This window comes from Montipora foliosa, chromosome 7 (genome assembly GCF_036669935.1).
Source record: "Montipora foliosa isolate CH-2021 chromosome 7, ASM3666993v2, whole genome shotgun sequence".
Lineage (NCBI taxonomy): Eukaryota > Metazoa > Cnidaria > Anthozoa > Scleractinia > Acroporidae > Montipora > Montipora foliosa.
The window spans coordinates 35,011,266-35,026,265 of NC_090875.1; the positions used below are offsets into that span (position 1 = coordinate 35,011,266).

At 38.7% G+C, this 15,000-nt stretch overlaps 2 protein-coding genes and 1 pseudogene across 2 annotated transcripts in view; all 3 read right to left on the reverse strand.

The window, feature by feature from the left end:
* Positions 1–1,921: 1,921 nt before the first annotated feature.
* On the reverse strand, positions 1,922–3,231 carry LOC138010162 (ATP-dependent DNA helicase RecQ-like). The gene is made up of 2 exons (XM_068857105.1): positions 2,753–3,231; positions 1,922–2,177 (listed from the first exon to the last, which is right to left on the reverse strand). Exons 1-2 carry the CDS (start codon positions 3,229–3,231, stop codon positions 1,922–1,924), a joined length of 735 nt encoding a protein of 244 aa, XP_068713206.1.
* A 5,603-nt stretch (positions 3,232–8,834) lies between these two features.
* On the reverse strand, positions 8,835–14,262 carry LOC138010163 (uncharacterized; annotated as a pseudogene).
* Positions 14,255–15,000, reverse strand: part of LOC138010164 (adenosine receptor A2a-like) — a 1,003-nt gene continuing 257 nt past the window's right edge. The window contains exon 1 of the mRNA XM_068857106.1: positions 14,255–15,000. This exon is cut by the window's right edge and continues 257 nt beyond it. Coding sequence (XP_068713207.1) covers positions 14,262–15,000 — 739 coding nt within the window. The 3' untranslated portion in view covers positions 14,255–14,261.

A 15,000-nucleotide genomic window follows, 5' to 3' on the forward strand; every position in this document is an offset into this window, starting at 1 on the left:
TTGGCAACGGGGCGCGGAAAAGTAATGTGAAATCAACTGTAAGGGGGTTATAGAGAGGGCGTCTTATATCCTCCACAGGATATCTAGATGAGAATCTGATGAAGAAAATTTCCCAGTCTACTTTCTCCAACTTCTTATTGAATTCTAGCCACTATATAAACAAAAGCCGGGCCTGTGGTTAATCTGATGAGCAAAGATTTTCCCAATTATGTTTTCAAAGAAAAAAAAAGTTGCTTTTTCCTTAGCAACAACTCAGTTCGAACACCAGGGTTGTTCAAAGCAGGGTTAGTGCTAACCCTGGGTTAAGACAGGTTAAATCCTACTTGTTGTCATGGTATTTAACCCACATTACTGCTAACCTTTCTTTCAACAGCTTAGCCCTGAGGAAAACAAATACATGTAGTAACACTGACAGTGACTCTTGTATTTTATGTATTGATTGTCCATGCAATGTTGCACAATCCAATTTTCTCCAAGTTGATGGGGTTTTGGTAATACTAAAGAGATTACTTTAACATTCACATGTTAAATGATAAGCAACAGATTTTGATGTTTTTACTAAAGGTATAAGACACCGTTTGAAATCATTACTTTTGATTGAAACCTTGTGAAATTCATTGATAACAAACTGAATATAGATCTTTTAACATTATGTTTTTCATTGCATAACCTTTCAAGGTCATCTTTTTATTTGTTACTAAAGACCGGTTCATCTGCTATTTCTAGTTGTATGATCGATTCCAGAAGGCTGGAATTTCACTATCACATCAATCAATCAATGCTGAATATTCTGGATTTGATTGGAGGGCACTACAGTGATGGCCTTTTGGATCTCATAAAAAACAAAAGAAAATGTCACATGGTTGGAGATAACCTGAATATCAAGACCAATGTCAAGGACATGCGCATGGACAACCGAAACAAAATGTACAATTGGTTCATGTCTATGGTGGTTTCAGAAAGGGTGGATGTGTCATTGCTGGACAATACTAGGCCCATAGGAGACATTAAAAACTTTCCAAATGAGAATTATCTCATGTCAGCCATTAATGAGTTTTTCAAATTGCTCTTCATTGCTCTTTTTGATAGCTGGAGGTCTCTGCCTTATGTCGTAAAATATATTGGATCGGTTTGGTTTCTCAATGCAGGGTTAGTGCAAAGCAGGGTTATTGCTAACCCTGGGTTAAGACAGGTTAAATCCTATTTGTTGTCATGGTATTTAACCCACATTACTGCTAACCTTTCTTTCAACAACTCAGCCCTGAGGAAAACAAATACATGTAGTAACACTGACAGTGACTCTTGTATTTTATGTATTGATTGTCCATGCAATGTTGCACAATCCAATTCTCTACAAGTTGATGGGGTTTTGGTAATACTAAAGAGATTACTTTAACATTCACATGTTAAATGATAAGCAACAGATTTTGATGTTTTTACTAAAGGTATAAGACACCGTTTGAAATCATTACTTTTGATTGAAACCTTGTGAAATTCATTGATAACAAACTGAATATAGATCTTTTAACATTATGTTTTTCATTGCTTAACCTTTCAAGGTCATCTTTTTATTTGTTACTAAAGACCGGTTCATCTGCTATTTCTAGTTGTATGATCGATTCCAGAAGGCTGGAATTTCACTATCACATCAATCAATCAATGCTGAATATTCTGGATTTGATTGGAGGGCACTACAGTGATGGCCTTTTAGATCTCATAAAAAAACAAAAGAAAATGTCACATGGTTGGAGATAACCTGAATATCAAGACCAATGTCAAGGACATGCGCATGGACAACCGAAACAAAATGCACAATTGGTTCATGTCTATGGTGGTTTCAGAAAGGGTGGATGTGTCATTGCTGGACAATACTAGGCCCATAGGAGACATTAAAAACTTTCCAAATGAGAATTATCTCATGTCAGCCATTAGTGAGTTTTTTAAATTGCTCTTCATTGCTCTTTTTGATAGCTGGAGGTCTCTGCCTTATGTCGTAAAATATATTGGATCGGTTTGGGTTCTCAAGAACTCTCAATGGATTTTGCATGGCGAACTTTTCTATAATTGCATCTTGATATGCCATTGGTGCTGTTGCAGTCAAAGCAATGAAAGGCTTACTTGGGAATATAGAAGCAATGGTATCCAGCTTCCCATAATCTGGTCTAAAATCATATCCCCTATCGACAAAAAAAAAATCCTGACACAATTGTGGCACGAGAAACCGCTAATATATTCATTTCTGCCATGTGTTACATGTAGCGAGTAAATGTAAATGACATGGATTGTACTAAAATTTGCCCAATGTGCATACTTAGAATTTTGTTTCCAGTGCTTTTACGGAAAAAGAAACTTGCCATGTGTATTGCATGTGTTGATCACTCAGAAGCTCACACCAAGAACATTTAAGACTATAAGTACCAGACTGAGTCGTCATGATAGTGAAGTGCTTGTGAAATTCGCATTATGTGATGCACGTTTTTGTAAAATACATGTACCAAAATCACATTATCGTTCACGTCAAGTACAGGACACGTTAATAAAGAAACAATTTCCAGAGTAAAGACAATATATTGCTCTTTGTACAAATATGTCTAAACTGATGACATGTTTGAGCCCAATGAGAGCCGAGGAAAGCCGAGGTGCAGCAAAAGGTATCAATTAAATCACGAATGAATTGCCAAAAAACATTTACTAACCAATCCACGATGCAGTGCGCTTCGTCGTCAAAACACAGACTACGTTTTTTTGATACACATCCGATAGCAAAATTTCCCTGCATTTTTTATTGCTGACAAGCACTTCAGGATGAGAAAACAAGATGCTGACACGTCCACGTAACACATTTTCCACAGAATCACCATGTACATTTATCTCTCGATCATTCAAATTATCCGCCTCCAAACATTCAGCTTGGATAATTGCTGTCGACTGTCTTTGCATCTTTATTTTCTCAACTTGATCCATCATCAAAGCGGTCAATGGCGACACAATAATTGCAATCGAGCAATAATTTCCCCCTTGAAACAAGAAGTTGCACATATTTGGTACAAGCTGATAAATTACAGACTTGCCGTATCCTGTTGGAAGGACGGCTAACACATCTCGCTTTTGCTGCACAACGGCTTTTAACGCCTCCAACTGTTTTGGTTTTAAAAATATGTCGGGCGTTCCGCGTTTTGGTAGGGAAAATTTCACCGCTCTATTGAAATCGGCATCGGACACGGCTGCCATTTCGAGAACTTATTTCGGGCATGCGCTCTTTCAACGCCTGTCACATTCCTGACAGTCCATCACGTGTGCAAATCGGATTTAACCAGATCTCGCCTTTGCTCGCCACAAGAGATCTGGGTACGAGATTAAGTTTTTGTTGTTCTTGTTTTAAACATGCAAAGAAGTGTTGTTATTGGAAAAAGCCTGCGTAAACAAAACATTTTCGAAGTGTAGAAAGGTCAAAAGGCTATTCTGAATTTATAAATCAACGAAAACCTGAAAAAGGTGCGCTGTTCTTCGCGCTAGTTTTCTACAGTGTGGGGTCTTCATGCAGACAAATTTAATCCAAGCTGAAACCGGAAGGCGCATCGTCGCTCAGAAAGTTAATTGTTGTTAGTGTTCTGCGACAAGATGTAGGTGATAGGTATCTGTTTAGATGTAGTTTATATTTGAGTCGATAACATGAAAAGAAAACATCCATTAACTCGTTATTACATTTTAATTTTGTACATTTCTTGTGTATCTGAATTTTGTGAGAATTGAAGCTAGTTTTTCAGCTCGGGGAGGCCATACTTGTTATTGTTTTGTCACTAGTTCGATACTTTACATGTAATCGCTCCCGGTAGGCTTTTACATACATAGTTTAAAATATAATTTAAACGTCACTGAAGACCATTGAGCTGTCTCTAGCCGATATTTCTTACTATAGCGAGAAAACAAATGTTTCATTCTTGACAAAGTCAAGATGATTGATTGATCTTGCGTGACATCGGTTCACGGGAACGCAGGAACTTAAGCAAAATAGCCTGAACCTTTTTCATCATTGACGCGTCGTTTTTATCAGGCCAAGAAAGACACTCTAAGACAATGAACTAGAATGATAAAGCTTTAACTAGATCAATAGTTTTCCGTTGAAGAACATATTCTAGGATTTTTGTGGCCCTCTAAAGTTGACCCGTATTTCGCTCGACCTAGAACACACAAACTACTGCATTTTCGACAAGTTAATTTCTTAACTCTGTCAAAAAAAAAATCACATATATTTTATATGTTTAAGAAGATAGAAGGACCTTTTACCATTTCACAAAATAGCAAGTCCGAGCTACTAATCGTTGCTGCGAACGAACTTCTTCAAGTTGCATGAGTTTACGTTGTTTTTCCTGGAGGTCAAGCGGCCATCTGTACATATTTTCAACTTTTCGATTTCCCGTAAAAATGAAAGTGCGATAGAACGTTTTAATGCAATTTTCGAAAAAGGTTCACCAAAGGGGTCCTTTAGGTGAAATAAAATTAAATCCGAAATTTTGCTTCTTCAGCCATATTCTTCATAGTTATAGGCAGTGGCTCTTAAGAGCAAATGTCCACAAAAATCAAATATAGTCCGGTAAGACTTAAAAATTAAAATTCGCCCTACGTTTGCATATAAGTAGGCCTCAGTAAAAGTAGCAACGCCATGCGTTTTCTTTCCTTAAATATTTCGGTATTTCCGAGGGAAAAAACATTTTCGATTTTACGTCCTGGCATCCAGTTAACGAGTCCCAACCGTGCTGAAAATCGATCATTTTCATTCGATTCGCGTGTCGCATTTATTGAACGCACAAAAGTTGTAATACAACCAACTTTTTGCTTAACTCTTCCTTGTCCAAAAAAGCACAATTACAGGAAAATTGGATTAATCTAATTATTTGGCGGTTAACAAAAGTAGAGTGCCCTCAGACGTAAAGTTCGACGGTGGGTGAAAAGAATTGACATTTTGACCATGTGCCATATCTCGGAATTCCAAAAGATTTTAGATTCTAACTATATAAGGATAGGTCTTCCAATATATGTAAAGTTTAGTTTGGGCAAATGAATAAGCACTCGTCAAAAATTATTCAAATCGTACAGAAAAATCAAAATCATGTCAGTAGTCGAATGCGTGACCAAACAATACCCCCGTATTTATAATTAATGAAATCCCTTCTTTTCGAAATATCTGCATTACTTAAGCACACTGCAACATAAATATGTTTACTTTAGCTCGGATATGATATCTTGACTGTCAAACAACGTTTCTCTCCAGTCATTTCTTCAATGGCGTCCCGCTAAGTTTGTAAGACGAGAACCTCCGTAACGGCCATCTGTTTGGTAGATTTAACCACAAAAAGCAATTTTGCGAAGTCCCTATTCAACCTGTACCTTGGTGGTTCATTGTATTGGTCGATAGAATCACTCAACCTGCTTTGAAGCAGAAATAGCCAGGGACAACGAATAAGCCACATGTGTGATCGCTCCGTCTTTCTAATTTGCATATTGAGCAGCGTGTGGCAAAATTCTTTGCACTGGGTAGGGGTGGGGATTCTTGTAAGCTGAGCGTCTGCCAATAACTTGCAACAAAAAACGCATTGGAATCTCAGTACTGTGGTTCTACGGAAAACGAAATATATATTGTATATTTCATGCTATTGACAATGCGACAAAAATGTTGGCTTTTTGAGATTTAATTTCGTTTACTTTTCCTAGACGACACTAACTTAATTGACTAATGCATAAAGTAAAAGAAAGTCCTTTTTCCTTAGAGAAATTTGAGCAAAGCCGCTGTTAATATCTTGGCAGTTTCGTGTTCTTTTAAAATAATAGTGGGTAGTCGTTGTTCTGACGATCGACACGACCATAGCAAATTATGCATCAGTCAATTCCAGCCGTTCCCCACCCCATCCCCCCCCTCCGGGCTAATCTCCGGGCATTAGCATTTTCTTTAATAATGGGTAAATTCCCCCACATAAGCTGTCTAAATGCCCCTGGAGGGGATGAAGAAAGAGGGCAAATACCCTGTCCCCGGGAACATTGCCTTCCAACACCTCTGCAGTTTTTTATCAATCAGTGAATACAACGTTCAACTGTTCAGTATTTTAATACAACGGTAAGAACAGGACGTGTTGGTTGATTCTTATTTTATTTATTTCCTTATATTTTGTTTTTGACAGTTTGCTAGAGGATAGCGTGATATTAAATATTTTGTTGCATAAAAACCATTATGTTTTGAATATTTTGACTAGAATAACGACAATCCTGTTAAAAATGTTTACAATAAAACAATTACCAGTTTTAGAAATCTCACAACTTTAATATTTTATTTCAATACTTTTTAGCTCGGAAGATCAGTCTCGAAGACCGCATCATTTGAATTCGGAAATCTTAAGTATTTTAACTCCACTTTCATGAATTTAAGAAAAAAGCTAGGCTAGTTTTGAATGCGAAATAGTCGTGTTCACGTCAGTGATTGTTTTGTGATAAACAAAATATAGTTCACCTTGCCACTTATATGTATATGCTTACAAGTGATGAAGAAATCATTACCTAAATTTGAGAAAACATACCTTTAAAAACATCTGCAAGTTTCTCTCGTCCCTGACGGACAAGCCATTGATCGACAAACGCCTCGTCTTTCCTAATGAACTGATCTATGGAATTTTGAAAACACGTGTGTCAAATGCCCGGGGTTTCGCCCCAGGGTACACAAATGCCCAGCACCCGAGCCGCGATAAAATTGCGAATGCCCCACCCCCGGGACTGACAACGTGAGCAGATACCCCCCGGCTGCCCGGGGGGAGGGGAGGTGAGCACTGCTGGAATTGACTGATGCATTAGAATTTTAGAATGAGGATCTGAAAGACATCGGAGAAGAGTCTGTCGCAGCTGGTCAATTTCCGATTTTTTTAAATTCAGGCTTTGCTAGTCAGTTTTTGATTTTGATTTCTCTGACGCTTTATTTAATTTTCTCCTTGCACAGTCTGTTCTCTTGACCAGTGACCAGTGAAAGTATTTGATTTTTTACCTGGTGAAGGGGCACTTCCTGTTCTGTGGTCCACTGAAATCCCCAATCTCACCCCTATGTGCGCTTGCCTCGGGCATAAATATGCAAAATTACGCGTTAAAAGTCAACAACATGGAGGACCATCAAAATGGAAACCCAAAAGTCAAATATTGAATAACACTTGAGCGGTTTACTGCTTACTAAATCAAAGGACACAGACATTGATACAGATAGTGATACATACAATGACTACATATGCATTTGTGGACCAAAACTTATTCAGTTTATTGTGTTTTATTTGAAAAATTTTATGTGGCAAGTTGTCGAAAACGCCGCTGAATTAATATACAGGGAAAAAAACAGTTTGCAAAACTTACGATGTCACAAATCAAAGAGGTTAAGCATTTTAATTATATTTATACCTTTGTACGCTGACTCTTAGAACCGAAGTAATATTATTATGGAGATGGCGGATACAATGATAATATTCTCTTGGTCACGCAAAGGCAGCCCAAGCTCGGTATATGATTTATAGACTTTGTATGGGAAAATTAACTTTGAGCTTATAAATGCTCAAAAAAGCTGTAAATGTAGAAATAAACTTCGCTTACCTCTATGAACAGTTGTCCTCGTCTTTTCTGTTCAATCGGAGGGCAAACTGTGTCCGTTTTAGACGGGTTTGTAGCTTACGTATTTTTACGATGTAGTCAGTTGTCATTTCCCTCATAAGCGGAAATGACAACTAAAGACAAGTTTATTCCTACATTTACAGTTTATTAGAGTATTTATAAGCTCAAAGTTAATTTTCCCATACAAAGTCTATAAATAGTATACCGAGCTTGGGCTGCCTGTGGGTCACGCACTCGACACCGCTGGCGTGATTTTGTGTCTAGTGTAAGCGATTTTTGAATCCTTTTTTTGACGACTGCCAATCATTTGCCCAAACTAAATGTTAACTATTTTGAAAGACCTTCCCTTCCTTAATTAAAATCCTTAATCTCATGAAATTCGGTGATATGGCACAGGGTCAAAATAACAGTTCTTTCCACCGACCGACGAAGTTAACATTTGGAGAACACTTTGGTTTTGTTCACCACAAAATAATTAAATCAATCCAATATTCTTGAAATTGTAGGTTTTGGACAAGGAAAAGTTATGCAATAAGTTGGTTGTATTACAATTTTTCTGCGTTCGATAGTTACGACATGCGAATCGAATGGAAATGGTCAATTTTCAACCCAGTTGGGATTCGCTAAACTGAGTCTGGAGGTTAAATCGAAAATGTTGTTTTTCTCGACAAGACAAACCTATTCCGAGGAAAAAAACACAGGCTGCTTGTATTCTTGCTACGGGCTAGCTATATGCAAAAGGGGAGCGAAATTGATTTTTCAAGCCTTGCCGAAAATATTTGATTTTGTTTGATTCTTGTGGGAATTTGCCCTTAAGAATCCCAACTGGCTGGAGGCAAACCAATTGGGCATTTACAAGTGTAGCCGAGAAGTTGAACCAGGGACTACCGGGATCTAATTCAACGAGGGGTCAGAACGGGTCTTGAGCCCGAAACGTCCGAATACTAGGGTTAGGCTTAGTGTGGTTAAACCACACTGCCTGTCACTACCACTGGATTTAATCTCATCCAGCGTGTTTTTCTAGTTTTAGTCAAAATCATCGTTTTCGTTGACCGATTTCAATTTTTCCACACTTTTAAGTTTCCATAGACACATCCCGAAGTTCTCTCTGAGCTTCGTATGAATCAAGTAAAAGCTGTGCAAATACTATCCCTAAAGAATAAAAACTGGAGAGAGATGATTGCTTTACGTTCTAATTCGCTTCGCTCAAACGAACGTAAAACATTTTACCCTTAAATTCCCGTAATACAAACAAATACCACGAGAAATATGGTAGGATGCGCAAGCGTATCCAAAACAGTTTATTATAAGATAGAAATTACAAAAAGAAATTGTTACTGCACTTTTTTTTTTTTTTTTTTACAACTCTTTAGATACTACTGTATGCAGAAACTAATCTACGCTCCATAATACGTTACAAACCTAAATACTTAGTTACATGCAACCTGTTTTCAAGGCTTTCTTCAACATACATATCCTTGGCAGAATCAGATTTCCACCTACCAGGAATTTTAAGTAGTCTTTCTGGAATCGAATTCCTACTATAGCGTACGGCAGCTGTAATGCCACCGGATCTTTAACTATGAAGACCATAAACATTAGGGTTGTATAGCCCAGCTGACTTAAGGTATCCCTTAAGATATCTCTACAGGTAGTATAAGAAATCTTTCCGCTCCTCAGGGTATAGCTAGAAGTACTACGGTGAAAAACAATTGGTCTAAATAAAAGGGAGAGGACTGTTTAAGTCAATACCAGATAAATCTAAATAACGCTGTAAAACACCAACAGGACAGTACTTAGATCCAGATGCACTAATATAGACGAAATTCCCTTCCCTATAAACATCTGTCTTACTACGAGGCACAAAAATTCTTATATAATCGCTGTGAAATTCGATATGCTCCGGAACGATATTGCATAATTCGTCATAACGAAAAAACCCTGCGAAGGCTAAAGAGCACAACGCAGCAATACGGAGATTCTTTAAATTAGCATCTTTCCTGTTATGAATATCTAAAATACGCCTTATAATTTCTGTGGAAATAGGCTTCTTTTTCATAACTGGCTATGACTTCTGGCGTTTAGCGGATTCGACGACATTTCTGCAAAATTCGCTATCTAAAGGATTACGATCCAAACTAGGGACAAAAGAATGTAACCATTTAAGGGCCACATGGGCTAAAATTACTGAGGAGCTAGAAGCGGAAGACTGCTGAACTTCAAACAAATATAGAGAAACAACACTAAGAGGAAAAGGTAACTGCATGTTGAACTGTCTACTTTTAGACCAGTCCAAGGACTTTCTGATAACACGAACGTAAGCTTTAGTGGTCGAATCCGACCTGGACTTCAACATAACATTTAGCACTTCATAAACGTTGATTGAAGAAAACTGTTGAAAGCCTTTCCAAGAATTACTTGATAGCATAATCTGTAAAGACAAGAACAAAACATACATACTAGAAGAACAAAAGAAAGACAGAACATCCTTTAATAACCGTACAAAAATCAGTCATTGATGAGGCCAGTGCCACGTAAGACGTTAAATGATCGTATGGGCCAGTGCCCCGTAGATCAACAACCATTGATGAGGCCAGTGCCACGTAAGACGTTGAATGATCGTATGGGCCAGTGCCGCGTAGATCAACAACCATTGATTAGGCCAGTGCCACATAAATCAACTATACTCCTATTAGGACAGCACCATATGAAATGACAGACCAAACATTAGGCCAGTGCCTTACAAATAAACGGCATACTGCCTTGGCCAGCGCCAACAACTGAAAAAACAAAGGCTAGTAGACACACCGTCCAATAAATTAATCAGTAAATTTTAGTCTAACGGCCTTCTGAGATTTAAGATAATGTAATACGCGTGGGATGATACCAACTGGATGGACTACTAAGCAATTTTCCCCTCCAAGAGACTGAAAGAAAAATCAACACCCGAGGAATTGGGATTCCAAAACCTCGAGAAATACCTGGGGATCTTGCGGTTATAATAATTTGCAAAGCAATCTACACTATGCGGACCCCACAAGCCATCGAGAAAAAGAAAAAGTTCTTCAGTAATTTGCCAATCATCAGTATCAATTAAACGACTTATATAAACAGCTTGTTGATTCGAAGTGCGAGGGATCCACTGTACATCTAAATGAATTCCCGATCGGATACAAATATCAAATCCCTCTGGCCATTTGTGCAAACCTAATTTCATGCTGCCCACTTCAACAATCTGAGCAGCTACTTGGCTATCCGTAAACCACTTAACATGTGATCCAACACTGAGGCAAATGATTGCAAAGAAACTCAATAACAGACAGTTCTCTCCACATTGAACTTTGACCTCTCTCGTTCTCCGACCACGTTTTGTGGCACACAAAATCATTGTTAAAATCAGTAATTGCTCCACCTCCGGTGGAACTGGCGTCAGAATACACAAAATAACTTGGTACCTTACTCACAAAGCAATACCTAGTGTTGATATTAACCATACTTTCCTTCCAAAAATACAGTTCTTCCTTGCAGTAATCGTCAAGAAGGGATATAGAATCCCAATTATCCCTGCACGCGGTGGACAAGACACAATGTCTGGTCATTATCCTGCCAATGTTACCAACTACAGGACAGGTAGAGATAACTTGACCTGTGAAGGAAGACAACTCTCTCGCAGTAACTTTGAAATCGGCTTCAATAATATGATCAATTGAGTTAATGATCTTAACAATTCTCCTTTCCACAATTTAAAAGTACCTAATGCAGCATTCCAGGTAATACCCAGCCAGTCCAATACTTGGGTGGGTTCCCATACCGATTTATCTTCATTGACAACAAAACCTGCGTTGCACAAATCCGCCCTTACAGCCCGGGCCTTAATGAGACAACTTTCTCTATCCTGAACAATCGCCCAACCATCATCCAAGAAGATGGCTTTACAAAGACCCTGTACTCTCCAATAACTTCAAAACCTTAGTAAAAACCCAAGGGGCAGAGGACAGACCGAACGGGAGCACAGAAAAAACATAAAATATTTCCTTAATGGAATCGGGCGTACGCCATGAAAACCCCAGAAAAGTTTGGTGCTCTTGTGCAATGTCTACATGATGGTAACCACTTTTTAAATCGAAGGAAAACATGAACCCATCCTTCACAAAATAAGACATAGCAATTTTCCAGTCCTCTTACTTAACACTTTGCTTAATTAATGACTTGTTGACATGACGCAAATCGAGAATAAGCTCTTCTTACCGCATGGTTGTTCAGAAACTGACAAAGGATTTACAACAAAAGGCTGCTCATTAACCAAACACACCCGGTCTGAATTAAGGAGCTCAAGAACAGCTTGATCCACAAAAACAGCATAAATACAAGCCGACTTATTATTTTTCTGTTTTACGGCCAACGGAAAACTAATGAATGGCAGTCTGTAGCCATTTTCAATAATAGACAAAATGAAATCCGGAGCACCTATAGATCTGCAGAAAACTAAATTATTCTTCAGATTACCCTTAACACGTAATGAATGTCAGCTTTCAAGTTCGTAATCCTGTGTAAACTGATGTACCTGCGCCAAGGCATCATCAATGCTTTTGTTGAGCTGATTGGCCTGAGGTTGGCTTGTTGTAGGAGATTCCAGGGAAAGAATTGTAGCTAAGCGGCTGGTAACTTCCCGGCCAGAACAAGGATTGGCAGTCCTTAGCCCAGTGTCCAAATTTGCCGCATTTGAAACAGCGGAAGAAGTCGCCAAAAGCGTCTCTACGGCCTGAAAGATAAAGGCAATGACGAAACCTGTAGTAAACGGGAGGTGGGGGGGGGGGGGAAGGCTTAAAGCAGAAAGATGAATAAACTGTATGGAACCGCAAGCGTGAATGGTACTCAAGAGACAGCGGAGGGTATAAATACTAATAACTGGCCAATCCCTGACAAACATGAAAAACAGAATGCACAATAGTGGGTGCGGCAGGTGTGAAATGAAAACACCGCAACTAATTACTTGGAATACCAGCGGAAAATATATTTACGTTCTAATTCGCTTCGCTCAAACGAACGTAAAACATTTTACCCTTAAATTCCCGTAATACAAACAAATACCACGAGAAATATGGTAGGATGCGCAAGCGTATCCAAAACACCCATGAACATACAAAGTATAGAGGAGACTCTTTATCTTATACCACGAAAAAGTTGATTATCAGTGCCCAAAGCAATTCTTGGTTTCTTTCCACGGTCACTGGAGAGTTGTTCTTTTTGGCGTCTCTTGCGACTCGCAGCTTCCCTTGCCTTCTTAAGACGTTTTTCATCTTCGGAGCCGGATGCAAGTTCGTCTGACTCGTACTCGGCTACGACCTGCCAGCCGTCCATGCTTTTATCAGCGATTTTTATCAGCTTCTGCCGCTTTCGAATACGTTGCCTGTCTTCTTGGGAAAGCTCCTTGATTTGCGACAACTTTGGCTCGATGCTTTCACTCTCGGTTTCAATACTTTCCAAAATGGTATCCAGCTCGGCATTAAGCTCAAATTGTTTCTGGTTTCCTTTGAACTTTAGCTGCACAACTTCTTCATCTAACTTACTTCTATGCTCGATTTGCTTTCCTTTGTCTTCTAATTTTTTTTCTCAAGAAAATCTTTGAACATGGAAAAGACTTGATCAACGGCTGCTGAGTTGCCTCCACTGTCACCCGAAGACGTTTGGAATACTTCAGCCGAAACGGACGAACCTTCGCTCTGTATCTGGTCGTTGGGCCTCACACGAATAGATGGGCTTAAAGCAGAAAGATGAATAAACTGTATGGAACCGCAAGCGTGAATGGTACTCAAGAGACAGCGGAGGGTATAAATACTAATAACTGGCCAATCCCTGACAAACATGAAAAACAGAATGCACAATAGTGGGTGCGGCAGGTGTGAAATGAAAACACCGCAACTAATTACTTGGAATACCAGCGGAAAATATATTTTACTAGAAGTGTTTGTTTACTTTTTCTCGACATTTAGGGTTATGCTGGAAGTTTCTTTTTCAAACACTAAAACCCATGTTTTTTTATTAAGTTCTCATATTTCTTTTGTGTGGAAAATTAAGACCAATAGGAGATACTCTATCTTAAACTAGGAAGGACTTTTCTTGAGCAGATTTGTTTCTTTCTATCTAAAACCACGTTTAAGCATTTTCAAGTAAAAACTCGTTTCTCCCAACAAAAGAAAAGGGGACGTCATTTTAAATGCACCAAATAAAATAATATTATTTTTTGTAGAGAATACTGCGTTTTCTCAAACCTGTGGAATACATATAGGTGTCGCGGGCTCCCCATTAGAGTGTTAAAAACGAACTTTCAAAGTCTTAAACTTATTCAATGCTTGTCTGTTCTAAACCCAGGCTTCTCCTTGGTGTTTAATTCTTCTTTTAAGGAAACGCCATGCATACAAACATAAGTTGATTGTCGAATGGGCGTACTGCGCAATGTTAGAGATCGACCATGATCACGGTTGCATTTCTTAACTCGTTTTAGAGATCACAAATAAAAGCCATATCTCACCTCTTCTTTGGATGAGATGGAGCTGACCAAGAGGAAGAGAGAAAGACTGGAATCCGACGAGGAAAAGTACTGTAGTTAATTAGATTTACTCCCATCAAAGCCTTGTATCTTCAACATGATTTACGGCCTCCCTTGTTTCATACCTTCCGCAACATGTTCGCTTTTTTAAGATGTGCTTAAATGTCTGTTTATATTTAGGAAGTCTCCAAGCGTACAAAAATGGATTGATTGCAGAATTCACGTACATGACAGAGGCAGCGATAAAATGCACAAGCATCAACAACGACAAATTGCATGTAAAGCAAATGTACATTATCATCTGTACGATGAACCAAGGAATGAAACACAATAAAAATACAGAGATGACAATTGCAATAACTTTGCTCACGGACCTTTCTCTCTTGAGTTTCATTTGGCGAGGTACTCCTGCATGCTGCTCATCCAGTGCTTCGGTGCGGCGTGAATACTTGCGAAAGCGGTACAAAGTGAAAACGTTGATGATCACGATGCAGATGAGAATACAGAAGATTTGTACATTATAAAGAGTTTTCATTAGCCAATAATGCTTTCGCAACAACGAGAACACAAACCCAAACAATAAGAAATAAATCCAACACGTGACAGAAACGACGCAGACTCGTTTACTAGTCACTTTGGCTCGATACTGGAGAGGAGTCACCACAGCAAAGAATCTGTCAATGCTGAGAAGAAGTATATGACCTACACTTACGTTTATTAGCGTTGCAAAAAAAATTGAAAAACCAAATGGTGCGTTGGTGTCCTTGTGTAATAAGACCCAAGCCAAAAAGGCATGGAGTGGAGAGGCAACAAGA

Coding starts and splice junctions, on each gene's coding strand:
- LOC138010162 (XM_068857105.1), bottom strand. CDS start 3,231: ATGGCAGCCGTGTCCGATGCCGATTTCAATAGAGCGGTGAAATTTTCC. Junction 2,178..2,752: donor GAAATTTTGCTATCGGATGT/GTATCAAAAAAA, acceptor TTTTGTCGATAG/GGGATATGATTTTAGACCAG.